We start from the raw sequence: 27,585 nt of genomic DNA on the forward strand, positions 1-27,585 counted from the left end.
CCTAAAATATGATGACATTACCGAATGAGTCGTGTGCCTGGTAATCCTCCATCATCTCCTCCTTGTTCCGCTCTCTCCTAAATACTCCACCGCTGCTCCCCTGAAAAACAGATTGGTGATGTCTCAAACTTTACTGGGGTCTGAAACCAATAAAGTGCTGTAAAATGTCAAGAAGTTGAACTCCTGAAAAAGGGTATCAGTCTGTGTGTGTGTGTGTGTGTGTGTGTGTGTGTGTGTGTGTGTGTAAAATTTGAGGTGTGTGTGCGCGAGTGTAGAATGTGTGTAAAACAAGAGGGTGGGGGGGTGTGGGTGGCTGTGCAGAACGTGTGTAAAAACCCGAGAGGTGTGTGAGGTCAGAACATGTAAAACCGGAGGGGTGTGTGTGCGCGCGCGTGCAGAACATGTGTAAAAATGGAGTGGGGGGGTGCGCGCGAGTGCAGAACATGTGTAAAACCGGAGGGGTGTGTGTGCGCGAGTGCAGAACATGTGTAAAACCGGAGGGGTGTGTGTGCGCGAGTGCAGAACATGTGTAAAACCGGAGGGGTGTGTGTGCGCGCGAGTGCAGAACATGTGTAAAAATGGACGTGTGAGCTAAGAACATGCAAAACCGGAGGGGGGTGTGTGTGCGCGCGTGCGAGTGCAGAACATGTGTAAAACTGGAGAGGTGTGTGGCGGCAAAACATGTCAAAACTGAGGTGTGTGTGTGTGTGTGTGTGTGTGTGTGTGTGTGCGTAGAACGTGTGTAAAACCGGAGGAGAGTGTGAGGGCAGAACATGTAAAAACAGGGGTGGGTGTGTGTATGTGTGTGCGCGTGCAAGTGTAGAACGTGTGTAAAACCGGAGGAGAGTGTGAGGGCAGAATATGTAAAAACATGGGTGGGTGTGTGTATGTGTGTGCGCGTGCAAGTGTAGAACGTGTGTAAAACCGTAGAGGTGTGTGAGGGCTGAATGAACCTGAGGGCGAGGGTCTGTGTGTGCAGAATGTGTGTAAAACCTGAGGGTGAGGGGGTGAGGGTGGGGTGGTGTGTGAGGGCAGAATGAGTATAAAACCTGAGGGTGGGTGTGTGTGTGTGTGCACAGAACATGTGTATAAATCTGAGAGGTGTGTGTGTGCAGAACATGTGTAAAACCTGAGGGTATGAGGGTGTGTGTGTCTGTGTATAGAACGTGTGTATAAATCTGAGAGGTGTTTTGAGGGCAGAATGTGTGTAAAACCGGAGTGTGAGTGAGGGTGTGTGCGTGTGCAGAACGTGTGTAAAGACAGTGCAAGACTCCAGCGCAGCAATTTGCCGTTCTTCTCCCGACACCCTTTGTAGCCAACTTAATGGGCTGTGGTCCGCGATCACAGTAAATGTCCTGCCATACAAATAGGGCTGTAGTTTCCTCAAAGCCCAAACAATGGCCAGACACTCTTTTTCAATGGTGACATAAGCCACTTCGCAGGGTAAACATTTCATGCTCAAATAAACCACAGGATGTTCACCCCCTCCTCGCCCACCTGGCTGAGTACAGCACCGATACCACTGTCCGAGGCATCGATCTGTACAAGAAACGTTTTCGTGTAGTCTGGTGCAGCCAAAATCGGAGCACTAGCAAGTGCTGTCTTCAGTACTTGGAAAGCACCTTCACAAGCGGGAGACCAGTCTACCAGGACCGGGAGTCTTTTCTGCGTCAAGTCAGTTAGGGGTTTTGCAATGGCGCTATACTGAGGGACAAATTTCCTATAATAGCCCGCGGGGCCCAAAAAAGCCATAACCTGCTTCTTGGTCCAGTGAAGGGGCCACTGCACTATAGCCTCTACCTTTGCTGGTTCTGGCTTGAGGTGCCCACCACCCACGCTGTGCCCTAGGTATAACACTTCCGCCATACCCACTAAACACTTTGTCGGTTTCAGTGTCAGCCCTGCATCCCTGATCCTACTTAGCACCGCTGCTACATGTACCGTGTGTGTGTGTGTGTGTGCATGAGTGTGTGTATGTGCATGAGTGTGTGTATGTGTGCCTGAGTGTCAGCGTGTGAGTAGGGCAGCCCGCAGCATCTCCCGAGCCCGTGGAGGGGGGGGGGGGGGGTAGCGGGTCCCTCGGCTTAAACCACGCCCCTCCCTCCCACTCCAGCTCCCGTTCCCTACAGACCGCATATCGCGGTCTGTGTGTGTCAGCGCCCCGCCTGTCTGCAGTGCGGGCGCGCTGACTGAGGGAGCGGGGCCTTAGCCTGATCCTACTTAGCACCGCTGCTACATGTACCAAATGTCTGTCCCACACACTGCTAAACACAGCAATGTCATCCAGGTATTCCCTTGCAAAACTTTGCATCCCTACCAGCAACCTATTGACCAGGCGCTGGAAGGTAGCAGGGCCATTCTTCCTCCAAAATGGCATCACTAAAAACTGAAGCCCAAGGGCTCTGGGACGGTATAATTACTCCTACTGCCAAAATCTCCTCTACTTCCCTCTCTATACTGCCCTTCACCTCTGCTGATACGCGATAGGCATGCTTATGCAGAGGTCTCTGATCACCAGTCTCCACGGGATGATCGGTAATGTGTTCTGCCCGGCTTGTCCGTGAACAGAACCCTATGCTGCACTAGCATAGCCTTTGCTTGCACACGCTGCTGTGCACTGAGCTGGGACCCTATCTCTACCTGCGCTACTGTGTCCCCCTGCCTAGAGTCCCTATGAAGTCAGGCAGGGCATTGCTCGCCAGGTCCCCCATCGGTGGGCTACAGATAGCCAACACTGATACCTCACTCTGTGTAAAATACTCCTTCAACATGTTAATGTGATAGGTCCTATTTCTACCTGTCTCTCTAACTGTACAACATAGTTGACCTCATTCATCTTTCTGAGAACCGTGTGCGGTACAGACCAGGCAGCCATTTGTTTTGCCGCATGGGCTTCAGAACAAGTACTTGCTGTCCTGGGATGAATGGTCTGCTACAGACATTGTGATCATAACAAGTCTTCTGCTTGGTCTGAGCTTTCCGGAGATTAGCCTGTGCCAACCCCATAAGCATTTCCAACCGGTCCCTGAGATGTACCACATACTGTACCCTAGAAGCATTGGTATTGGTAGTCTCCTCTTCCCATCCCTCATGGAATAAGTCAAGAGGTCCCCGTACCCTGCGACCATATAGGAGCGCGAAGGGAGAGAACTCAGTAGATTCTTGTGGTACATCTCGTATGCAAACAGCAAGTGCTGCAGGTGAATCTCCCAATCTTTTCCTTCAGCCACTATAAATGCTCAAAGAATCTGCTTCAGGGTCCCATTGAACATCTCACCTAAACCGTATGTTTGGGGGTGGCAAGGGGTCGTGCGCTGGTGCTTCACCCTGCACACATCCCAGAGACACTAAAATTCACTCATGAATTGTGACCCTTGTTCGGTTAGAATCTCACTAGCGAAACCTAATCTAGTGAAGATAACCAACAATGCTTTAGCTACTGCCCTAGCGTCGATGGTGGCTAGTGCTACAGCCTCAGGGTACCCCCGCCCACCAGGCTTTTCGAGCCGGCTTGGCACACCTCCTCCTCTGACATCAGCCAAAGGACGAGCCCCTATTCCCATTGGCTAGTGCGAGGGAATCCCACGCTCTGGTCGCTCCTCCTACTTCCCTGCTGAACACAGAACAGCGGAAGGTATGTAAGGAGAACCAGACCATGCTGTGACTTGGGCTGGAGATGCACAGGCGGGCTTATCAAAGTTGCCCTGTTGCAAATAGCAGAGCAACCGTCTTCATTTTCGCAGCTAGGAAAGATTGCCGAGCTAAGGCTAAGTCAGACGCGAAGTCCAAGCTCTCGTTTTAGAACGTAGTGGTCGTGGCTAAGGTTTTTAGCCGAAAAGGGGAGCAGGAAGCCGGGAGGGATTTCCCGGTCAGTGCAAGTCTTCAGCAACAGGCGCTCTGCACCTATTTGAGCCTAGTTTTCACCCTCAGTAAGTATGTATTTCGTCTGTACGCGGGTTTACCCAAATAAACTTCATTTTGTTCTACTACCTTGTTTCGGCTAGTGAATGATCACGGTATACATTTGTTAAAAGTCCTGGTCTCCCGTGATACTGAATGTCTCTAACTGTTGGATTTGTGCTCATCTTCCTTTCAGCAACAGAGGACATAGATTTGGACTGTGGGCATCATTGCCCAAACACCAGCATCAATATTTTTGATTCCTTCCACATGCCAAACCCCTCACAAGGACAAAGAGGACCTCCCCCGATACAGCTTGCAACACCAGCTCTGAGACTGCTCTGTTATACCAACAATGGTTCCAAATTCATGGGACGAAGTCGGTGCCATTATACTTGGTCATTAAAGTAAAACAGCACCCTAAGCATTACCTTCAATAATACCCATCATATCTGTTCTTCAGCTTTTCAGTCGAGGGTGCAATGATGTTTAAAGGGACTGCTGGCCTCCCAAGGGACTTATTTTATTTGTGGGAATCATGCCTACCCTTGGTTACCCACTAACTGGTCTGGATCATGCCACCATGGATAGATCCCTCTGGCTATGAGACATCTCACTTATCTGAATGGGACAGACAATGACCCAGGTCTACACAGACATAAAAGGACAGTGCAGTACGAGCCTACATCCCGTACTAAAGCGGTCGCCTCCTTTGCTTCCCACTTATGGTACCATGCGTCCTGCTTATCACGGGATACGGGACCTTTCCAACCTGCTGGAACAAATCAGCAACAACACTGCCGATGCTTTGGGACAAATAACTACTGAAATGGCTGCTATACGTACTGTAGCCCTACAGAATCGAATGGCATTGGAGTATATGTAGGCAGAGAAAGGGGGTCGTGTGCCCTTATAGGGAGAGAGTGCTGTACCTATATACCCAATAAAAGTTCTATTCATTATATTGTTACACATATCAGGGACGCTGTTGCCCAACGCCATATAGAGGAAGGATGGAGCCTTATCTCTTGGCTTTCAGGAATGTTTTCCTCCTGGTTACTCTGGATAAAACCCTTTCTGGCTGTTTTGTCCACACTGATCAGAGCTATTGCTCTATATGTGCTGTGCAGGTTAGGATGTTGTATGTGCTCCCACCTTCCCCGATTGAAACAACCCCGCAAGAAACAAAATTGTAGCACAAAGTATCAGGTAAGAGAAAAGTATGAGCCTAGGTTAAGAGATTGAGAGGTTAATGGAAATACAGGTCTGAAGTGTCAGTGAGGCTGTAAGCCTCAAAAGGGGGTAACTGTGGAATAAATATTCAGACTCTTGCTCAGTACAGAAGTGGATCTTGGGTAAGATGTTTAACCTTAGGGTCAATTTGCTTATCTAATTATAGACTGCCTTTGTTTGCTCTATTCCTGTTATCACTCCGCGAAGGTTAAACAGGAAGCCAAAGGTTAAACAGGAAGCCAAAGGTTAAACAGGAGGCCACCAGGCAGAGATTGTGCCCTTGGAAAGAAACATTTTCTCCTGTTTAACCATTCAGCTCAGTTCTGCAAGAATATATGCTAATTTGTGTAAATGCTGAAACAGCAAACACCCAGTGACCAGACATGCTATGTAATTCTGATCACACCTCGTTCTTCTGCCGCTATAAATATAGATGTATTAAAGGATAAGATTAGTGCTCATTGTGGCGCTAGGAGTAAATATGGATGCTGTTAATAGGTCTGGCCTGCTATTAACCCTACCTCTCAATAATATAGTTGTATTATGACAGACAGACAGATATGATAGACACCAAAGACAAAAAAAGACAATAAGCTCCAGGAACACAAACAGTAATCAATTCCAACGTCACATATAAAAGAGCGGAGCATAGAGTTTAACGTGCCAAATGTAGGAGGTGTATATGGGAATAGGACCCTGTGCAGACCCCCATACCTAACAATAAGGCCAAGAGCAGGAAATGGTTAATCCCAGGCAAGTCAGCCGCGGCTGCACAAAACACCCGTGTCTTGATATAGTGTCCGGTGTCGCGTCCCCCATGTACTCACGGTAATTCACCGTTCCCTTGTCCTCCTGGCAATGCGGTGCACCCTGGATAGGTGATCAGCGTCCCTCCATGGCGTCTACTCCAATCAGCAAAACGGAAGAAAACAAATAGATGATCAGCGGGAACGCCGCCCCCAGGAGAAGCCGAACTCGCCAGCAACATAACATGGATACTACATCCGCAGGCGAGGAGGAGGAGGAGGAACCCCCTCCCACGCGTTTCAAGCAGCACTGCTTTTCTCAAGGAGTATGGCGACGGAAGCGGGAGGGTACGGCGTAATCCTCGCCGCCTCCGCTGCCAACTCTAATTAGTATACAACATGTGCAAGGAATTAGACATAACAAAAAATGCCTTAATTGGACATTGTGAGTGACATTAAGTATTAGACGACAATTATAATAGTAGTAGTGAATGCATATTATAACAGACGCATAATGTAAATAATTATTCTGACAGCAAGGACATATAAACAATTTTGTAAAGTATTGGTACAATCCAGGACCTTAGTGAATAGTAATAAGTACCACTCATTAGATAAACCCTGTTCATAATTAGTGGTGAGATATAGCCAGAGTTAATTAAAATACCCAATAGCCATCTGTATGGCATAAATTCACACCATCCGTATAAGATGGTTATTCAAAGCTGCTGCAATTTAAACTTAAAACATATGTCTTCTAGTGAAACATGAATAAAGAAATGAATAGATACGAATAATCTATACAAAGTATCAATGTGTATCAGGCCCCGCCTTAACAGCCCAAGCTGTTCTCTTCATATATACAAAATAGATATGATTATATATATATATATATATATATATATATATATATATATAATCATATCTATATATATATATATATATCTATATATATATATATATATATATATATATATATATATAGATATATATATATATATATATGATCCAGCCGGAACCTTCCCTGGCCTTTAACCCTTAGTAGGGACTAGCTGAGAGACCCGGCGTTGCCAGGGAGTACAATTTCCCGCTCCCCCTCTCTCTCCACTCCCCCTGTCTGTTTCTCTGCTCCCCCCTCTCTGTTTGTGTTCCCCCTCTCCCCCCTGCGCAGCTCCGTCCCCCCCCCACAGTGTTCTACACACACACACACACACACACACACAGTTTCCCCCCCCACACACACACACACTGCCCCCCCCCACACACACACAGTCATCCTTCCCACCACACACAGTCCCCCCCCCACACACATTTCCCCCCCACCCACACACACTGTCGGTCGTTCCCCCCCCCACACACACACACACTGTCCCCCCCCCCACACACACACTGTGTCCCCACCTCCCCCCCCACACACACACACAAAGCCCCCTCCCGTGTTACAGGACCACACAGCCCCTCCCCTCTGCCAGGACTCACAGCACCGCTCCTCTCTCCCGCGCTCCTCCGATTGTCACGCGCCTAGCCCTTCTCTGCTCTCCCTCCTCCCGTCCGGGGAGCGCTGCGCATGCGCCCCCTCTCTGCACCTGTGAGCGCGAGCCACCGGTAAGCTCGCAGCAGGGAAGGTGCGGTGCCTGTCCGGCTGAGGGGGGAGAGTGACGGCCACCGGGAGAGGGGTGTGCGGTGTTGGTCAGAGGCGCACGCGGTCATGGTGTGAGGAGAGTGTGCGTGTGTGTCTCTTCTCCCTGCCTGGCCTGCAGGACAATGAGCTGTCCAGCAGACATACACACACAACCATTATTTGAGACATATATACAGTGTAAATATATATATATATATAGTTATACGTTACCGTTCCAAGGATTGGTAAACAAGAGACAGCACTCAATGTTGAAGATCAAAGTGTATTAGTGAAAGCAAAAATACATCCAGAAACCCAACGTTTCGGTCCTACAGAATGGGACCTTCCTCAGGGGGATATCCCCCTGAGGAAGGTCCCATTCTGTAGGACCGAAACGTTGGGTTTCTGGATGTATTTTTGCTTTCACTAATACACTTTGATCTTCAACATTGAGTGCTGTCTCTTGTTTACCAATCCTTGGAACGGTAACGTATAACTACATTCTCTATATGGGACGTGCACCTGTGGCTTAACAGCACCTATTGGAGTGCCAACTGCCTTATCTGACTATATATATATATATATATGTATAATTTGCAAATGCAGGGTTTATGTACCTCCCATCCACAACTTCACCACCTTTCCTTTCACATATCCCCCCCCCCCCCTCCAACTCATTCCTATTGGGGTGAGCGACCATGGACATCAAAGAGTTTACCCTAGAGAGCCCATCAGCATTTCCCTGTTTCAGATCTGCCCTGTGTTCCACAGTGACATTAAAGGGCTGGAGACTAAGGAACCACCTGGACACCCTTCAGTTTTTCTCTTTATTCTGGGACATCCCAGTAAGTGGAGCATGGTCTGTAATTAAACACACAAATTAGAAGATCACAGGGTCTCCCAAAGATCCCTACTGATTGCCCTCAATAGCTGCTGGAATTTAGGGGGTTAAATACTCCCCAACATAATGTCAACTTGGCTGCATAAGTACATTTTTAGATACATGAAGTAACTGCTCCCAACACTGTGGGAGGGCAGTACCACTAAAAACCTGATTAGGTTGATCGTCCATGAACCTTACCCATAACTATGTAGCTGGTATACATTTCCAGGGCCTCGCTGAAGACCACAGTCTCCTCCCACCAGCCAAGATATAAGTTCGCGTAGGTGGGAGCACATGTGGTCCCCATGGTGGTGCCCTGCATCTGATGGTAATATTTATTATTAAACATAAAGTAATTCTTTGTTAGGGTAAGGTCCAATAGTTGAAGAATGAAATCGTTGTGTATCACCACGTCCTGACCTCTTGATCTCAGAAAATGTGCTACTGCCCTCATGCCAACGGGGTGGGGTATGCTCGTGTACAGTCCCTCAACATCCAACCCAACCAAGAGTGTACTAGGGTCAGTAAATACATCTTCAAGTTTCAGCAGCACATCCTTTGTGTCACGAAGATATGATGGCAAGGCACTGACAAAAAGGACGTAACAGCCTATCAACATAAAACACTGGCATTAGATGTCAAATTGCCAATGCCAAAAACTGGCGGTGGGAGTCTGCACTTATGTATCTTGGGTAGCTGATAAAATGTTGCTATTCTAGGTTTTTTCACATAGAGGAATTCAAACTCTTCTTTTGTGATCACTGTGTTGTTTTTGCCATCCTCTAGTATGGCCAATAGTTCCTTCTGAAAGATTACGGTTGGGTCACCCTCAAGTATGCGATAACATGTCCGATCGGCCAACAGTCAATTAGAACCGAGTACTGAGCCGAGACCAACTACAAATACACCAAGTACATCTACCAATACTGTGAGTTTTTTAGATCTGGAGGGGCCTTCCTACCTCAGCAACATCACAGGAGGAAGACAAGGAGGGGATCAGGGAAGCTAAGAGACAGGAAGGTGTGGGGGTACAAGGAACAGGAACAAAGGAAGCCCAACCGGAGCAAAAACAAACAAACAACACAGGTTTTAAATTTATCATCAAAAGAACTAAATGTGGATCACATTAATGTGTTGTCTAAAGGGCTGTCCTTTTGCCACACTAGTAAAATGAATATATTTGAAACAATCAATCAAAGATCTAAACCTGTTCTCAAGGAAACTACTTCTCCACACATTCTTTGCTGGGAGACAACAGCGGAACATACAACACACCTCTCTAGAAGATCTGGGCCCCACCGATCCAGATAACTTGGATTTACTTAGTGAACTGTTAGAGGAAGGGAATAGACCACCAGGGGAAGGCCCTTTTACTAATTTGAAAGCCAAATCTACTTTCACACCTCCACACGAAGTGAGTGCACATGTACAGGTCTTTACCGAACTCGTTACACGGGATCTTGAAAGGATAGACAACACAACAAGTATTTTTAACCTGACTGTTAATGAGAAAACTGCACTTGGGAACTGAGTACTGACGACACATTGGTCATAAAACCATCGGACAAAGGTGGCAATGTGGTAGTAATGGACAAAACAATGTATGTGGCTGAGTGCCAGAGACTGTTGGCCGATCGGACATGTTATCGCATACTTGAGGGTGACCCAACCGTAATCTTTCAGAAGGAACTATTGGCCATACTAGAGGATGGCAAAAACAACAAAGTGATCACAAAAAAAAGAGTATGAATTCCTCTAAGTTTTGGGAGCAGTTACTTCATGTATCTAAAAATGTACTTATACAGCCAAGTTGACATTATGTTGGGGAGCATTTAACCCCCTATATTCCAGCAGCTATTGAGTGCAATCAGTAGGGATCTTTGGGAGACCCTGTGATCTTCCAATTTGTGTGAATACATAACTTTATCCCTATGCACCAGTGTGTGTGTGTGTGTGTGTGTGTGTGTGTGTGTGTGTGTGTGTGTGTATACATAACTTTATCCCTATGCACCAGCTGGATTTTACTAACTACTAAATACATCGTTCTATTTGTGGCGAGCGGATTACCCTAAATTAAGCTATATAACTGATCTGTAATTAACCGGAGTTTTCTTCCTAATGCTGCGCTTATAGTGCCGGTGACGTCGCGGCAAAACAAATGCATTGCCGCCGTCTCGTGCGCTTATAGTAAGTGCGACGCATCGCCGGATTGGTTGCGATCGGTATTTGATTTTCCAGGGACTGTCGCCACCACTATAAGCGTAGCCTTAGGCCGCACTTATAGTGCGCGCGACGGATGACGTCGCTGCTAGCGAAATCTGTAGTCCGCTTTACGGCAACGTCACGGGTGACCGGGTCTTTGATTGGTTCAGAGGCTGTCAAGTGTCGACAGCCTCTGAACCAATCAAATTTGACCGGCTTCACAAATTCGCGCTGCCAGCGTCGCTCCCCGCTTACTATAAGCGCACGCGACTGCCGCAATACATTTGTTTTGCCGCAACATCGCGTCGCCGTCACTATAAGCGCAGCCTTACAAGTAATACCGAAGAGCCGCTAAAGCCCATTTAATTGCCAGACATTTTTTTCCACTATTGAATAGTTATTTTCTTGTGGGATTAGTTTTCTGCTCAAAAAGTAAACGGGGTGTTCCTCCCCCTTATATTCTTGGGACAGGACAGGCCCTAAGCCCACATGAGAAGCATCTGTCTGTACTATGAACTCAACAGACCGGAGAGAGGGAACCTAGTAAGGGCGCTCTAAACACACAGGTGGTGTGGTGAACACTTTAAAACATACACTTTATTCAAATAATTTAAAATAATGGGTGATAAAATAAGAATTAAACGTTTAGATCCTTCATATGAACACTGAATGTGGTGTTCTGGATCAATGAATGCTGACAGCAAATATCATCTATTAATGTATGTTGCAGTTTGGACCAGTGAGTATGGTGAGTCACTGTCCAAATGAACCAAAGCACCCTAAATGTCGCTGCTTTAACAGAATGTGCCAGTATAAACAATCCCTAATACGCAGAATACACAGCACTCTAGCATACATAAGGAACCCTAGCCAGATCTGTGTGTGTGTGTGTGTGTCTCTCAGGTACAGGTCAGTAAGAGCAGTGTGTGTGTGTGTGTGTGTGTCTCAGATACAGGTCAGTAAGAGTAGTGTGTGTGTGTGTGTGTGTGTCTCAGGTACAGGTCAGTAAGTGCAGTGTGTGTGTGTGTGTGTGTGTGTCTCAGGTACAGGTCAGTAAGTGCAGTGTGTGTGTGTGTGTGTGTCTCAGGTACAGGTCAGTAAGAGCAGTGTGTGTGTGTGTGTGTGTCTCAGGTACAGGTCAGTAAGAGCAGTGTGTGTGTCTCAGGTACAGGTCAGTAAGAGCAGTGTGTGTGTCTCGGGTACAGGTCAGTAAGAGCTGTGTGTGTGTCTCAGGTACAGGTCAGTAAGAGCAGTGTGTGTGTCTCGGGTACAGGTCAGTAAGAGCAGTGTGTGTGTCTCGGGTACAGGTCAGTAAGAGCAGTGTGTGTGTATGTCTCAGGTACAGGTCAGTAAGAGCTGTGTGTGTGTGTGTGTGTCTCAGGTACAGGTCAGTAAGAGCAGTGTGTGTGTGTCTCAGGTACAGGTCAGTAAGGGCAGTGTGTGTGTGTGTCTCAGGTACAGGTCAGTAAGAGCAGTGTGTGTGTGTCTCAGGTACAGGTCAGTAAGAGCAGTGTGTGTGTGTGTCTCAGGTACAGGTCAGTAAGAGCAGTGTGTGTGTGTGTGTGTGTGTCTCAGGTACAGGTCAGTAAGAGCAGTGTGTGTGTGTGTCTCAGGTACAGCTCAGTAAGAGCAGTGTGTGTGTGTGTGTCTCAGGTACAGGTAAGAGCAGTGTGTGTGTGTGTGTGTGTCTCAGGTACAGGTCAGTAAGAGCAGTGTGTGTGTCTCAGGTACAGGTCAGTAAGAGCAGTGTGTGTGTGTCTCAGGTACAGGTCAGTAAGAGCAGTGTGTGTGTGTGTCTCAGGTACAGGTCAGTAAGAGCAGTGTGTGTGTGTGTGTGTGTGTGTGTCTCAGGTACAGGTCAGTAAGAGCAGTGTGTGTGCGTCTCAGGTACAGGTCAGTAAGAGCAGTGTGTGTGTGTGTGTCTCAGGTACAGGTCAGTAAGAGCAGTGTGTGTGTGTCTCAGGTACAGGTCAGTAAGAGCAGTGTGTGTGTGTGTGTCTCAGGTACAGGTCAGTAAGAGCAGTGTGTGTGTGTGTGTCTCAGGTACAGGTCAGTAAGAGCAGTGTGTGTGTGTGTGTGTCTCAGGTACAGGTCAGTAAGAGCAGTGTGTGTGTGTGTCTCAGGTACAGGTCAGTAAGAGCAGTGTGTGTGTGTGTGTGTGTGTGTGTGTGTGTGTGTCTCAGGTACAGGTCAGTAAGAGCAGTGTGTGTGTGTCTCAGGTACAGGTCAGTAAGAGCAGTGTGTGTGTGTCTCAGGTACAGGTCAGTAAGAGCAGTGTGTGTGTGCGACTCAGGTACAGGTCAGTAAGAGCAGTGTGTGTGCGACTCAGGTACAGGTCAGTAAGAGCAGTGTGTGTGCGACTCAGGTACAGGTCAGTAAGAGCAGTGTGTGTGTGTGTCTCAGGTACAGGTCAGTAAGAGCAGTGTGTGTCTCAGGTACAGGTCAGTAAGAGCAGTGTGTGTGTGTCTCAGGTACAGGTCAGTAAGAGCAGTGTGTGTGTGTCTCAGGTACAGGTCAGTAAGAGCAGTGTGTGTGTGTATTTGTCTCAGGTACAGGTCAGTAAGAGCAGTGTGTGTGTGTCTCAGGTACAGGTCAGTAAGAGCAGTGTGTGTGTGTGTCTCAGGTACAGGTCAGTAAGAGCAGTGTGTGTGTGTGTGTGTGTCTCAGGTACAGGTCAGTAAGAGCAGTGTGTGTGTGTGTCTCAGGTACAGCTCAGTAAGAGCAGTGTGTGTGTGTGTGTCTCAGGTACAAGTAAGAGCAGTGTGTGTGTGTGTGTGTGTGTGTGTGTGTGTCTCAGGTACAGGTCAGTAAGAGCAGTGTGTGTGTCTCAGGTACAGGTCAGTAAGAGCAGTGTGTGTGTGTCTCAGGTACAGGTCAGTAAGAGCAGTGTGTGTGTGTGTGTCTCAGGTACAGGTCAGTAAGAGCAGTGTGTGTGTGTGTCTCAGGTACAGGTCAGTAAGAGCAGTGTGTGTGTCTCAGGTACAGGTCAGTAAGAGCAGTGTGTGTGTGTGTGTGTGTGTGTGTCTCAGGTACAGGTCAGTAAGAGCAGTGTGTGTGCGTCTCAGGTACAGTTCAGTAAGAGCAGTGTGTGTGTGTGTGTGTGTCTCAGGTACAGGTCAGTAAGAGCAGTGTGTGTGTCTCAGGTACAGGTCAGTAAGAGCAGTGTGTGTGTGTGTGTCTCAGGTACAGGTCAGTAAGAGCAGTGTGTGTGTGTGTCTCAGGTACAGGTCAGTAAGAGCAGTGTGTGTGTGTCTCAGGTACAGGTCAGTAAGAGCAGTGTGTGTGTGTCTCAGGTACAGGTCAGTAAGAGCAGTGTCTGTGTGTCTCAGGTACAGGTCAGTAAGAGCAGTGTGTGTGTGTCTCAGGTACAGGTCAGTAAGAGCAGTGTGTGTGTGTCTCAGGTACAGGTCAGTAAGAGCAGTGTGTGTGTGTGTGTGTGTGTCTCAGGTACAGGTCAGTAAGAGCAGTGTGTGTGTGTGTGTGTGTGTGTGTGTGTGTGTGTGTCTCAGGTACAGGTCAGTAAGAGCAGTGTGTGTGTGTGTCTCAGGTACAGGTCAGTAAGAGCAGTGTGTGTGTGTGTGTCTCAGGTACAGGTCAGTAAGAGCAGTGTGTGTGTGTGTGTGTCTCAGGTACAGGTCAGTAAGAGCAGTGTGTGTGTGTCTCAGGTACAGGTCAGTAAGAGCAGTGTGTGTGTCTCAGGTAAAGGTCAGTAAGAGCAGTGTGTGTGTGCGACTCAGGTACAGGTCAGTAAGAGCAGTGTGTGTGCGACTCAGGTACAGGTCAGTAAGAGCAGTGTGTGTGTGTTTCTCAGGTACAGGTCAGTAAGGGCAGTGTGTGTGTGTGTGTGTGTGTGTGTCTCAGGTACAGGTCAGTAAGAGCAGTGTGTGTGTGTCTCAGGTACAGGTCAGTAAGAGCAGTGTGTGTGTGTCTCAGGTACAGGTCAGTAAGAGCAGTGTGTGTGTGTGTCTCAGGTACAGGTCAGCAAGAGCAGTGTGTGTGTGTCTCAGGTACAGGTCAGTAAGAGCAGTGTGTGTATGTCTCAGGTACAGGTCAGTAAGAGCAGTGTGTGTGTGTGTGTGTCTCAGGTACAGGTCAGTAAGAGCAGTGTGTGTGTGTCTCAGGTACAGGTCAGTAAGAGCAGTGTGTGTGTGTCTCAGGTACAGGTCAGTAAGAGCAGTGTGTGTGTGTGTGTGTGTGTGTGTGTGTGTGTGTGTGTCTCAGGTACAGGTCAGTAAGAGTAGTGTGCGTCTCAGATACAGGTCAGTAAGAGCAGTGTGTGTGTGCGTCTCAGATACAGGTCAGTAAGAGCAGTGTGTGTGTGCGTCTCAGGTACAGGTCAGTAAGAGCAGTGTGTGTGTGTGTCTCAGGTACAGGTCAGTAAGAGCAGTGTGTGTGTGTGTCTCAGATACAGGTAAGTAAGAGCAGTGTGTGTGTCTCAGATACAGGTCAGTAAGAGCAGTGTGTGTGTGTCTCAGATACAGGTCAGTAAGAGCAGTGTGTGTGTGCGTCTCAGGTACAGGTCAGTAAGAGCAGTGTGTGTGTGTCTCAGGTACAGGTCAGTAGGAGCAGTGTGTGTGTGTGTCTCAGATACAGGTCAGTAAGAGCAGTGTGTGTGTCTCAGATACAGGTCAGTAAGAGCAGTGTGTGTGTGCGTCTCAGGTACAGGTCAGTAAGAGCAGTGTGTGTGCGTCTCAGGTACAGGTCAGTAAGAGCAGTGTGTGTGTGTGTGTCTCAGGTACAGGTCAGTAAGAGCAGTGTGTGTGTGTCTCAAGTACAGGTCAGTAAGAGCAGTGTGTGTGTGTCTCAGGTACAGGTCAGTAAGAGCAGTGTGTGTGTGTCTCAGGTACAGGTCAGTAAGAGCAGTGTGTGTGTGTCTCAGGTACAGGTCAGTAAGGGCAGTGTGTGTGTCAGGTACAGGTCAGAAAGAGCAGTGTGTGTGTGTGTCTCAGGTACAGGTCAGTAAGAGCAGTGTGTGTGTGTGTGAGTCTCAGGTACAGGTCAGTAAGAGCAGAGTGTGTGTGTGTGTCTCACGTACAGGTCAATAAGAGCAGTGTGTGTGTGTCTCAGGTACAGTTCAGTAAGAGCAGTGTGTGTGTGTGTGTGTTTGCGTCTCAGGTACAGTTCAGTAAGAGCAGTGTGTGTGTGTGTGTGTTTGCGTCTCAGGTACAGGTCAGTAAGAGCAGTGTGTGTGTGTGTCTCAGGTACAGGTCAGTAAGAGCAGTGTGTGTGTGTCTCAGGTACAGGTCAGTAAGAGCAGTGTGAGTGTGTGTGTGTGTGTGTGTGTGTGTGTGTGTGTCTCAGGTACAAGTCAGTAAGAGCAGTGTGTGTGTCTCAGGTACAGGTCAGTAAGAGCAGTGTGTGTGTGTGTGTGTGTGTGTGTCTCAGGTACAGGTCAGTAAGAGCAGTGTGTGTTTGTGTGTGTGTGTGTGTCTCAGGTACAGGTCAGTAAGAGCAGTGTGTGTGTGTCTCAGGTACAGGTCAGTAAGAGCAGTGTGTGTGTCTCAGGTACAGATCAGTAAGAGCAGTGTGTGTGTGTGTGTGTGTCTCAGGTACAGGTCAGTAAGAGCAGTGTGTGTGTGAGTGTGTCTCAGGTACAGGTCAGTAAGAGCAGTGTGTGTGTGTGTGTGTCTCAGGTACAGGTCAGTAAGAGCAGTGTGTGTGTGTGTGTCTCAGGTACAGGTCAGTAAGAGCAGTGTGTGTGTGTCTCAGGTACAGGTCAGTAAGAGCAGTGTGTGTGTGTCTCACGTACAGGTCAGTAAGAGCAGTGTGTGTGTGTCTCAGGTACAGGTCAGTAAGAGCAGTGTGTGTGTGTCTCAGGTACAGGTCAGTAAGAGCAGTGTGTGTGTGTGTCTCAGGTACAGGTCAGTAAGAGCAGTGTGTGTGTGTGTCTCAGGTACAGGTCAGTAAGAGCAGTGTGTGTGTGTGTGTGTGCGTCTCAGGTACAGGTCAGTAAGAGCAGTGTGTGTGTGTCTCAGGTACAGGTCAGTAAGAGCAGTGTGTGTGTGTGTGTGTCTCAGGTACAGGTCAGTAAGAGCAGTGTGTGTGTGTGTGTGTGTCTCAGGTACAGGTCAGTAAGAGCAGTGTGTGTGTGTCTCAGGTACAGGTCAGTAAGAGCAGTGTGTGTGTGTGTGTCTCAGGTAAAGGTCAGTAAGAGCAGTGTGTGTGTGTGTGTCTCAGGTACAGGTCAGTAAGAGCAGTGTGTGTGTGTGTGTGTGTGTCTCAGGTACAGTTCAGTAAGAGCAGTGTGTGTGTGTGTGTGTGTCTCAGGTACAGGTCAGTAAGAGCAGTGTGTGTGTGTGTGTCTCAGGTACAGTTCAGTAAGAGCAGTGTGTGTGTGTGTGTCTCAGGTACAGGTCAGTAAGAGCAGTGTGTGTGTGTCTCAGGTACAGGTCAGTAAGAGCAGTGTGTGTGTGTGTGTGTGTCTCAGGTACAGGTCAGCAAGAGCAGTGTGTGTGTGTGTGTGTGTGTGTGTGTCTCAGGTACAGGTCAGTAAGAGCAGAGTGTGTGTGTGTGTGTCTCAGGTACAGGTCAGTAATAGCAGTGTGTGTGTGTGTCTCAGGTACAGCTCAGTAAGAGCAGTGTGTGTGTGTCTCAGGTACAGGTCAGTAAGAGCAGTGTGTGTGTGTGTGTCTCAGGTACAGGTCTGTAAGAGCAGTGTGTGTGTGTGTGTGTGTGTCTCAGGTACAGGTCAGTAAGAGCAGTGTGTGTGTGTCTCAGGTACAGGTCAGTAAGAGCAGTGTGTGTGTGTGTGTGTGTGTCTCAGGTACAGGTCAGTAAGAGCAGTGTGTGTGTGTGTGTGTGTCTCAGGTACAGGTCAGTAAGAGAAGTCTGTGTGTGTGTCTCAGGTACAGGTCAGTAAGAGAAGTCTGTGTGTGTGTGTGTGTGTGTCTCAGGTACAGGTCAGTAAGAGCAGTGTGTGTGTGTCTCAGGTACAGGTCAGTAAGAGCAGTGTGTGTGTGTGTGTGTGTGTCTCAGGTACAGGTCAGTAAGAGCAGTGTGTGTGTATCTCAGGTACAGGTCAGTAAGAGCAGTGTGTGTGTGTGTGTGTGTGTGTCTCAGGTACAGGTCAGTAAGAGCAGTGTGTGTGTCTCAGGTACAGGTCAGTAAGAGCAGTGTGTGTGTGTGTCTCAGGTACAGGTCAGTAAGAGCAGTGTGTGTGTGTGTCTCAGGTACAGGTCAGTAAGAGCAGTGTGTGTGTGTCTCAGGTACAGGTCAGTAAAAGCAGTGTGTGTGTCTCAGGTACAGGTCAGTAAGAGCAGTGTGTGTGTGTGTGTCTCAGGTACAGGTCAGTAAGAGCAGTGTGTGTGTGTGTCTCAGGTACAGGTCAGTAAGAGCAGTGTGTGTGTGTGTGTCTCAGGTACAGGTCAGTAAGAGCAGTGTGTGTGTGTGTGTCTCAGGTACAGGTCAGTAAGAGCAGTGTGTGTGTGTCTCAGGTACAGGTCAGTAAGAGCAGTGTGTGTGTGTCTCAGGTACAGGTCAGTAAGAGCAGTGTGTGTGCGTCTCAGGTACAGGTCAGTAAGAGCAGTGTGTGTGTGTCTCAGGTACAGGTCAGTAAGAGCAGTGTGTGTGTGTCTCAGGTACAGGTCAATAAGAGCAGTGTGTGTGTGTGTGTGTCTCAGGTACAGGTCAGTAAGAGCAGTGTGTGTGTGTGTGTGTCTCAGGTACAGGTCAGTAAGAGCAGTGTGTGTGTGTCTCAGGTACAGGTCAGTAAGAGCAGTGTGTGTGTGTGTGTCTCAGGTACAGGTCAGTAAGAGCAGTGTGTGTGTGTGTGTGTGTGTGTCTCAGGTACAGGTCAGTAAGAGCAGTGTGTGTGTGTGTGTGTCTCAGGTACAGGTCAGTAAGAGCAGTGTGTGTGTGTGTCTCAGGTACAGGTCAGTAAGAGCAGTGTGTGTGTGTGTGTGTGTGTCTCAGGTACAGGTCAGTAAGAGCAGTGTGTGTGTGTGTGTCTCAGGTACAGGTCAGTAAGAGCAGTGTGTGTGTGTGTGTGTGTGTGTGTGTGTGTCTCAGGTACAGGTCAGTAAGAGCAGTGTGTGTGTGTGTCTCAGGTACAGGTCAGTAAGAGCAGTGTGTGTGTGTGTGTCTCAGGTACAGGTCAGTAAGAGCAGTGTGTGTGTGTGTCTCAGGTACAGGTCAGTAAGAGCAGTGTGTGTGTGTGTGTGTGTGTGTGTCTCTCAGGTACAGGTCAGTAAGAGCTGTGTGTGTGTGTGTGTGTGTGTGTGTGTGTGTGTCTCAGGTACAGGTCAGTAAGAGCAGTGTGTGTGTGTGTGTGTGTGTGTCTCAGGTACAGGTCAGTAAGAGCAGTGTGTGTGTGTGTGTGTGTGTGTGTGTGTCTCAGGTACAGGTCAGTAAGAGCAGTGTGTGTGTGTGTGTGTCTCAGGTACAGGTCAGTAAGAGCAGTGTGTGTGTGTGTGTGTCTCAGGTACAGGTCAGTAAGAGCAGTGTGTGTGTGTGTGTATGTGTGTGTCTCAGGTACAGGTCAGTAAGAGCAGTGTGTGTGTGTGTGTGTGTGTGTGTGTGTGTCTCAGGTACAGGTCAGTAAGAGCAGTGTGTGTGTGTGTGTGTGTGTGTGTGTGTGTGTCTCAGGTACAGGTCAGTAAGAGCAGTGTGTGTGTGTGTGTGTGTCTCAGGTACAGGTCAGTAAGAGCAGTGTGTGTGTGTGTGTGTGTGTCTCAGGTACAGGTCAGTAAGAGCAGTGTGTGTGTGTGTGTGTGTCTCAGGTACAGGTCAGTAAGAGCAGTGTGTGTGTGTCTCAGGTACAGGTCAGTAAGAGCAGTGTGTGTGTGTCTCAGGTACAGGTCAGTAAGAGCAGTGTGTGTGTGTCTCAGGTACAGGTCAGTAAGAGCAGTGTGTGTGTGTCTCAGGTACAGGTCAGTAAGAGCAGTGTGTGTGTGTCTCAGGTACAGGTCAGTAAGAGCAGTGTGTGTGTGTGTCTCAGGTACAGGTCAGTAAGAGCAGTGTGTGTGTGTGTCTCAGGTACAGGTCTGTAAGAGCAGTGTGTGTGTGTCTCAGGTACAGGTCAGTAAGAGCAGTGTGTGTGTGTGTGTGTGTGTGTGTGTGCGTCTCAGGTACAGGTCAGTAAGAGCAGTGTGAGTGTGTGAGTGTGTGTGTGTGTGTGTGTGTCTCAGGTACAGGTCAGTAAGAGCAGTGTGTGTGTGTGTGCGTCTCAGGTACAGGTCAGTAAGAGCAGTGTGTGTGTGTGTGTGTGTGTCTCAGGTACAGGTCAGTAAGAGCAGTGTGTGTGTGTCTCAGGTACAGGTCAGTAAGAGCAGTGTGTGTGTGTGTGTCTCAGGTACAGGTCAGTAAGAGCAGTGTGTGTGTGTGTGTGTGTGTGTGTCTCAGGTACAGGTCAGTAAGAGCAGTGTGTGTGTGTGTGTGTCTCAGGTACAGGTCAGTAAGAGCAGTGTGTGTGTGTGTCTCAGGTACAGGTCAGTAAGAGCAGTGTGTGTGTGTGTGTGTGTGTGTCTCAGGTACAGGTCAGTAAGAGCAGTGTGTGTGTGTGTGTCTCAGGTACAGGTCAGTAAGAGCAGTGTGTGTGTGTGTGTGTGTGTGTGTGTGTGTGTCTCAGGTACAGGTCAGTAAGAGCAGTGTGTGTGTGTGTCTCAGGTACAGGTCAGTAAGAGCAGTGTGTGTGTGTGTGTCTCAGGTACAGGTCAGTAAGAGCAGTGTGTGTGTGTGTCTCAGGTACAGGTCAGTAAGAGCAGTGTGTGTGTGTGTGTGTGTGTGTGTCTCTCAGGTACAGGTCAGTAAGAGCTGTGTGTGTGTGTGTGTGTGTGTGTGTGTGTGTCTCAGGTACAGGTCAGTAAGAGCAGTGTGTGTGTGTGTGTGTGTGTGTGTGTCTCAGGTACAGGTCAGTAAGAGCAGTGTGTGTGTGTGTGTGTGTGTGTGTGTGTCTCAGGTACAGGTCAGTAAGAGCAGTGTGTGTGTGTGTGTGTCTCAGGTACAGGTCAGTAAGAGCAGTGTGTGTGTGTGTGTGTCTCAGGTACAGGTCAGTAAGAGCAGTGTGTGTGTGTGTGTATGTGTGTGTCTCAGGTACAGGTCAGTAAGAGCAGTGTGTGTGTGTGTGTGTGTGTGTGTGTGTGTGTGTCTCAGGTACAGGTCAGTAAGAGCAGTGTGTGTGTGTGTGTGTGTGTGTGTGTGTGTCTCAGGTACAGGTCAGTAAGAGCAGTGTGTGTGTGTGTGTGTCTCAGGTACAGGTCAGTAAGAGCAGTGTGTGTGTGTGTGTGTGTGTCTCAGGTACAGGTCAGTAAGAGCAGTGTGTGTGTGTGTGTGTGTCTCAGGTACAGGTCAGTAAGAGCAGTGTGTGTGTGTCTCAGGTACAGGTCAGTAAGAGCAGTGTGTGTGTGTCTCAGGTACAGGTCAGTAAGAGCAGTGTGTGTGTGTCTCAGGTACAGGTCAGTAAGAGCAGTGTGTGTGTGTCTCAGGTACAGGTCAGTAAGAGCAGTGTGTGTGTGTCTCAGGTACAGGTCAGTAAGAGCAGTGTGTGTGTGTGTCTCAGGTACAGGTCAGTAATAGCAGTGTGTGTGTGTGTCTCAGGTACAGGTCTGTAAGAGCAGTGTGTGTGTGTCTCAGGTACAGGTCAGTAAGAGCAGTGTGTGTGTGTGTGTGTGTGTGTGTGTGCGTCTCAGGTACAGGTCAGTAAGAGCAGTGTGAGTGTGTGAGTGTGTGTGTGTGTGTGTGTGTCTCAGGTACAGGTCAGTAAGAGCAGTGTGTGTGTGTGTGCGTCTCAGGTACAGGTCAGTAAGAGCAGTGTGTGTGTGTGTGTGTGTGTCTCAGGTACAGGTCAGTAAGAGCAGTGTGTGTGTGTGTGTCTCAGGTACAGGTCAGAAAGAGCAGTGTGTGTGTGTGTGTGTGTGTGTGTGTGTGTCTCAGGTACAGGTCAGTAAGAGCAGTGTGTGTGTGCGTCTCAGGTACAGGTCAGTAAGAGCAGTGTGTGTGTGCGTCTCAGGTACAGGTCAGTAAGAGTAGTGTGTGTGTGTGTGTGTGTGTCTCAGGTACAGGTCAGTAAGAGCAGTGTGTGTGTGTGTGTGTGTGTCTCAGGTACAGGTCAGTAAGAGCAGTGTGTGTGTCTCTCAGGTACAGGTCAGTAAGAGCAGTGTGTGTGTGTGTGTCTCAGGTACAGGTCAGTAAGAGCAGTGTGTGTGTGTCTCAGGTACAGGTCAGTAATAGCAGTGTGTGTGTGTCTCAGGTACAGGTCAGTAAGAGCAGTGTGTGTGTGTCTCAGGTACATGTCAGTAAGAGCAGTGTGTGTGTGTGTGTGTCTCAGGTACAGGTCAGTAAGAGCAGTGTGTGTGTGTCTCAGGTACAGGTCAGTAATAGCAGTGTGTGTGTGTCTCAGGTACAGGTCAGTAAGAGCAGTGTGTGTGTGTGTGTGTGTGTGTGTCTCAGGTACAGGTCAGTAAGAGCAGTGTGTGTGTCTCAGGTACAGGTCAGTAAGAGCAGTGTGTGTGTTTCTCAGGTACAGGTCAATAAGAGCAGTGTGTGTGTGTGTGTGTGTGTCTCAGGTACAGGTCAGTAAGAGCAGTGTGTGTGTGTGTGTGTGTGTCTCAGGTACAGGTCAGTAAGAGCAGTGTGTGTGTGTCTCAGGTACAGGTCAGTAAGAGCAGTGTGTGTGTGTGTGTGTCTCAGGTACAGGTCAGTAAGAGAAGTCTGTGTGTGTGTCTCAGGTACAGGTCAGTAAGAGAAGTCTGTGTGTGTGTGTGTGTGTGTGTGTGTGTGTGTGTGTGTGTGTCTCAGGTATAGGTCAGTAAGAGCAGTGTGTGTGTGTCTCAGGTACAGGTCAGTAAGAGCAGTGTGTGTGTGTGTGTCTCAGGTACAGGTCAGTAAGAGCAGTGTGTGTGTGTCTCAGGTACAGGTCAGTAAGAGCAGTGTGTGTGTGTGTGTGTGTCTCAGGTACAGGTCAGTAAGAGCAGTGTGTGTGTGTCTCAGGTACAGGTCAGTAAGAGCAGTGTGTGTGTGTCTCAGGTACAGGTCAGTAAGAGCAGTGTGTGTGTGTCTCAGGTACAGGTCAGTAAGAGCAGTGTGTGTGTGTCTCAGGTACAGGTCAGTAAGAGCAGTGTGTGTGTGTCTCAGGTACAGGTCAGTAAGAGCAGTGTGTGTGTGTGTCTCAGGTACAGGTCAGTAATAGCAGTGTGTGTGTGTGTCTCAGGTACAGGTCTGTAAGAGCAGTGTGTGTGTGTCTCAGGTACAGGTCAGTAAGAGCAGTGTGTGTGTGTGTGTGTGTGTGTGTGTGTGCGTCTCAGGTACAGGTCAGTAAGAGCAGTGTGAGTGTGTGAGTGTGTGTGTGTGTGTGTGTGTCTCAGGTACAGGTCAGTAAGAGCAGTGTGTGTGTGTGTGCGTCTCAGGTACAGGTCAGTAAGAGCAGTGTGTGTGTGTGTGTGTGTGTCTCAGGTACAGGTCAGTAAGAGCAGTGTGTGTGTGTGTGTCTCAGGTACAGGTCAGAAAGAGCAGTGTGTGTGTGTGTGTGTGTGTGTGTGTGTGTCTCAGGTACAGGTCAGTAAGAGCAGTGTGTGTGTGCGTCTCAGGTACAGGTCAGTAAGAGCAGTGTGTGTGTGCGTCTCAGGTACAGGTCAGTAAGAGTAGTGTGTGTGTGTGTGTGTGTGTCTCAGGTACAGGTCAGTAAGAGCAGTGTGTGTGTGTGTGTGTGTGTCTCAGGTACAGGTCAGTAAGAGCAGTGTGTGTGTCTCTCAGGTACAGGTCAGTAAGAGCAGTGTGTGTGTGTGTGTCTCAGGTACAGGTCAGTAAGAGCAGTGTGTGTGTGTCTCAGGTACAGGTCAGTAATAGCAGTGTGTGTGTGTCTCAGGTACAGGTCAGTAAGAGCAGTGTGTGTGTGTCTCAGGTACATGTCAGTAAGAGCAGTGTGTGTGTGTGTGTGTCTCAGGTACAGGTCAGTAAGAGCAGTGTGTGTGTGTCTCAGGTACAGGTCAGTAATAGCAGTGTGTGTGTGTCTCAGGTACAGGTCAGTAAGAGCAGTGTGTGTGTGTGTGTGTGTGTGTGTCTCAGGTACAGGTCAGTAAGAGCAGTGTGTGTGTCTCAGGTACAGGTCAGTAAGAGCAGTGTGTGTGTTTCTCAGGTACAGGTCAATAAGAGCAGTGTGTGTGTGTGTGTGTGTGTCTCAGGTACAGGTCAGTAAGAGCAGTGTGTGTGTGTGTGTGTGTGTCTCAGGTACAGGTCAGTAAGAGCAGTGTGTGTGTGTCTCAGGTACAGGTCAGTAAGAGCAGTGTGTGTGTGTGTGTGTCTCAGGTACAGGTCAGTAAGAGAAGTCTGTGTGTGTGTCTCAGGTACAGGTCAGTAAGAGAAGTCTGTGTGTGTGTGTGTGTGTGTGTGTGTGTCTCAGGTATAGGTCAGTAAGAGCAGTGTGTGTGTGTCTCAGGTACAGGTCAGTAAGAGCAGTGTGTGTGTGTGTGTCTCAGGTACAGGTCAGTAAGAGCAGTGTGTGTGTATCTCAGGTACAGGTCAGTAAGAGCAGTGTGTGTGTGTGTGTGTGTGTGTCTCAGGTACAGGTCAGTAAGAGCAGTGTGTGTGTCTCAGGTACAGGTCAGTAAGAGCAGTGTGTGTGTGTGTCTCAGGTACAGGTCAGTAAGAGCAGTGTGTGTCTCAGGTACAGGTCAGTAAGAGCAGTGTGTGTGTGTCTCAGGTACAGGTCAGTAAGAGCAGTGTGTGTGTCTCAGGTACAGGTCAGTAAGAGCAGTGTGTGTGTGTGTGTCTCAGGTACAGGTCAGTAAGAGCAGTGTGTGTGTGTGTCTCAGGTACAGGTCAGTAAGAGCAGTGTGTGTGTGTGTGTGTCTCAGGTACAGGTCAGTAAGAGCAGTGTGTGTGTGTGTGTCTCAGGTACAGGTCAGTAAGAGCAGTGTGTGTGTGTCTCAGGTACAGGTCAGTAAGAGCAGTGTGTGTGTGTCTCAGGTACAGGTCAGTAAGAGCAGTGTGTGTGCGTCTCAGGTACAGGTCAGTAAGAGCAGTGTGTGTGTGTCTCAGGTACAGGTCAATAAGAGCAGTGTGTGTGTGTGTGTGTGTGTGTGTCTCAGGTACAGGTCAGTAAGAGCAGTGTGTGTGTGTGTGTGTGTGTGTGTGTGTGTCTCAGGTACAGGTCAGTAAGAGCAGTGTGTGTGTGTCTCAGGTACAGGTCAGTAAGAGCAGTGTGTGTGTGTGTGTCTCAGGTACAGGTCAGTAAGAGCAGTGTGTGTGTGTGTGTGTGTGTGTGTCTCAGGTACAGGTCAGTAAGAGCAGTGTGTGTGTGTGTGTCTCAGGTACAGGTCAGTAAGAGCAGTGTGTGTGTGTGTCTCAGGTACAGGTCAGTAAGAGCAGTGTGTGTGTGTGTGTGTGTCTCAGGTACAGGTCAGTAAGAGCAGTGTGTGTGTGTGTGCGTCTCAGGTACAGGTCAGTAAGAGCAGTGTGTGTGTGTGTGTGTGTGTCTCAGGTACAGGTCAGTAAGAGCAGTGTGTGTGTGTGTGTCTCAGGTACAGGTCAGAAAGAGCAGTGTGTGTGTGTGTGTGTGTGTGTCTCAGGTACAGGTCAGTAAGAGCAGTGTGTGTGTGCGTCTCAGGTACAGGTCAGTAAGAGCAGTGTGTGTGTGCGTCTCAGGTACAGGTCAGTAAGAGTAGTGTGTGTGTGTGTGTGTGTGTCTCAGGTACAGGTCAGTAAGAGCAGTGTGTGTGTGTGTGTGTGTCTCAGGTACAGGTCAGTAAGAGCAGTGTGTGTGTCTCTCAGGTACAGGTCAGTAAGAGCAGTGTGTGTGTGTGTGTCTCAGGTACAGGTCAGTAAGAGCAGTGTGTGTGTGTCTCAGGTACAGGTCAGTAATAGCAGTGTGTGTGTGTCTCAGGTACAGGTCAGTAAGAGCAGTGTGTGTGTGTCTCAGGTACATGTCAGTAAGAGCAGTGTGTGTGTGTGTGTGTCTCAGGTACAGGTCAGTAATAGCAGTGTGTGTGTGTCTCAGGTACAGGTCAGTAAGAGCAGTGTGTGTGTGTCTCAGGTACATGTCAGTAAGAGCAGTGTGTGTGTGTGTGTGTCTCAGGTACAGGTCAGTAAGAGCAGTGTGTGTGTGTCTCAGGTACAGGTCAGTAATAGCAGTGTGTGTGTGTGTCTCAGGTACAGGTCAGTAAGAGCAGTGTGTGTGTGTGTGTGTGTGTGTGTCTCAGGTACAGGTCAGTAAGAGCAGTGTGTGTGTCTCAGGTACAGGTCAGTAAGAGCAGTGTGTGTGTGTCTCAGGTACAGGTCAATAAGAGCAGTGTGTGTGTGTGTGTGTGTGTCTCAGGTACAGGTCAGTAAGAGCAGTGTGTGTGTGTGTGTGTGTGTCTCAGGTACAGGTCAGTAAGAGCAGTGTGTGTGTGTCTCAGGTACAGGTCAGTAAGAGCAGTGTGTGTGTGTGTGTGTCTCAGGTACAGGTCAGTAAGAGAAGTCTGTGTGTGTGTCTCAGGTACAGGTCAGTAAGAGAAGTCTGTGTGTGTGTGTGTGTGTGTGTGTGTGTGTGTGTGTCTCAGGTATAGGTCAGTAAGAGCAGTGTGTGTGTGTCTCAGGTACAGGTCAGTAAGAGCAGTGTGTGTGTGTGTGTGTGTGTGTGTCTCAGGTACAGGTCAGTAAGAGCAGTGTGTGTGTATCTCAGGTACAGGTCAGTAAGAGCAGTGTGTGTGTGTGTGTGTGTGTGTCTCAGGTACAGGTCAGTAAGAGCAGTGTGTGTGTCTCAGGTACAGGTCAGTAAGAGCAGTGTGTGTGTGTGTCTCAGGTACAGGTCAGTAAGAGCAGTGTGTGTGTGTGTCTCAGGTACAGGTCAGTAAGAGCAGTGTGTGTGTGTCTCAGGTACAGGTCAGTAAGAGCAGTGTGTGTGTCTCAGGTACAGGTCAGTAAGAGCAGTGTGTGTGTGTGTGTCTCAGGTACAGGTCAGTAAGAGCAGTGTGTGTGTGTGTCTCAGGTACAGGTCAGTAAGAGCAGTGTGTGTGTGTGTGTGTCTCAGGTACAGGTCAGTAAGAGCAGTGTGTGTGTGTGTGTCTCAGGTACAGGTCAGTAAGAGCAGTGTGTGTGTGTCTCAGGTACAGGTCAGTAAGAGCAGTGTGTGTGTGTCTCAGGTACAGGTCAGTAAGAGCAGTGTGTGTGCGTCTCAGGTACAGGTCAGTAAGAGCAGTGTGTGTGTGTCTCAGGTACAGGTCAATAAGAGCAGTGTGTGTGTGTGTGTGTGTGTCTCAGGTACAGGTCAGTAAGAGCAGTGTGTGTGTGTGTGTGTGTGTGTGTGTGTCTCAGGTACAGGTCAGTAAGAGCAGTGTGTGTGTGTCTCAGGTACAGGTCAGTAAGAGCAGTGTGTGTGTGTGTGTCTCAGGTACAGGTCAGTAAGAGCAGTGTGTGTGTGTGTGTGTGTGTGTGTGTCTCAGGTACAGGTCAGTAAGAGCAGTGTGTGTGTGTGTGTGTCTCAGGTACAGGTCAGTAAGAGCAGTGTGTGTGTGTGTCTCAGGTACAGGTCAGTAAGAGCAGTGTGTGTGTGTGTGTGTGTCTCAGGTACAGGTCAGTAAGAGCAGTGTGTGTGTGTGTGCGTCTCAGGTACAGGTCAGTAAGAGCAGTGTGTGTGTGTGTGTGTGTGTCTCAGGTACAGGTCAGTAAGAGCAGTGTGTGTGTGTGTGTCTCAGGTACAGGTCAGAAAGAGCAGTGTGTGTGTGTGTGTGTGTGTGTCTCAGGTACAGGTCAGTAAGAGCAGTGTGTGTGTGCGTCTCAGGTACAGGTCAGTAAGAGCAGTGTGTGTGTGCGTCTCAGGTACAGGTCAGTAAGAGTAGTGTGTGTGTGTGTGTGTCTCAGGTACAGGTCAGTAAGAGCAGTGTGTGTGTGTGTGTGTGTCTCAGGTACAGGTCAGTAAGAGCAGTGTGTGTGTGTCTCAGGTACAGGTCAGTAATAGCAGTGTGTGTGTGTCTCAGGTACAGGTCAGTAAGAGCAGTGTGTGTGTGTCTCAGGTACATGTCAGTAAGAGCAGTGTGTGTGTGTGTGTGTCTCAGGTACAGGTCAGTAAGAGCAGTGTGTGTGTGTCT

At 48.7% G+C, this 27,585-nt stretch overlaps 1 protein-coding gene across 2 annotated transcripts in view; it reads right to left on the bottom strand.

Moving 5' to 3' along the window:
- Positions 1 to 27,585, bottom strand: part of LOC142467950 (uncharacterized) — a 45,196-nt gene that overhangs the window by 12,846 nt on the left and 4,765 nt on the right. For both annotated transcript variants that reach the window (XR_012788531.1, XM_075573970.1), the window contains exons 2-3: positions 5,961 to 6,035; positions 22 to 100 (exon numbers count right to left, since the gene is read on the bottom strand). Coding sequence is in view for 1 of the 2 variants with exons in the window: in XM_075573970.1 (XP_075430085.1) it covers positions 22 to 55 (34 nt within the window). In the remaining variant the exon portion in view is untranslated. The remainder of the gene's footprint in view (positions 1 to 21; positions 101 to 5,960; positions 6,036 to 27,585) is intronic.

The sequence above is a fragment of the Ascaphus truei genome, chromosome 1 (assembly GCF_040206685.1).
Source record: "Ascaphus truei isolate aAscTru1 chromosome 1, aAscTru1.hap1, whole genome shotgun sequence".
Classification (NCBI taxonomy): domain Eukaryota; kingdom Metazoa; phylum Chordata; class Amphibia; order Anura; family Ascaphidae; genus Ascaphus; species Ascaphus truei.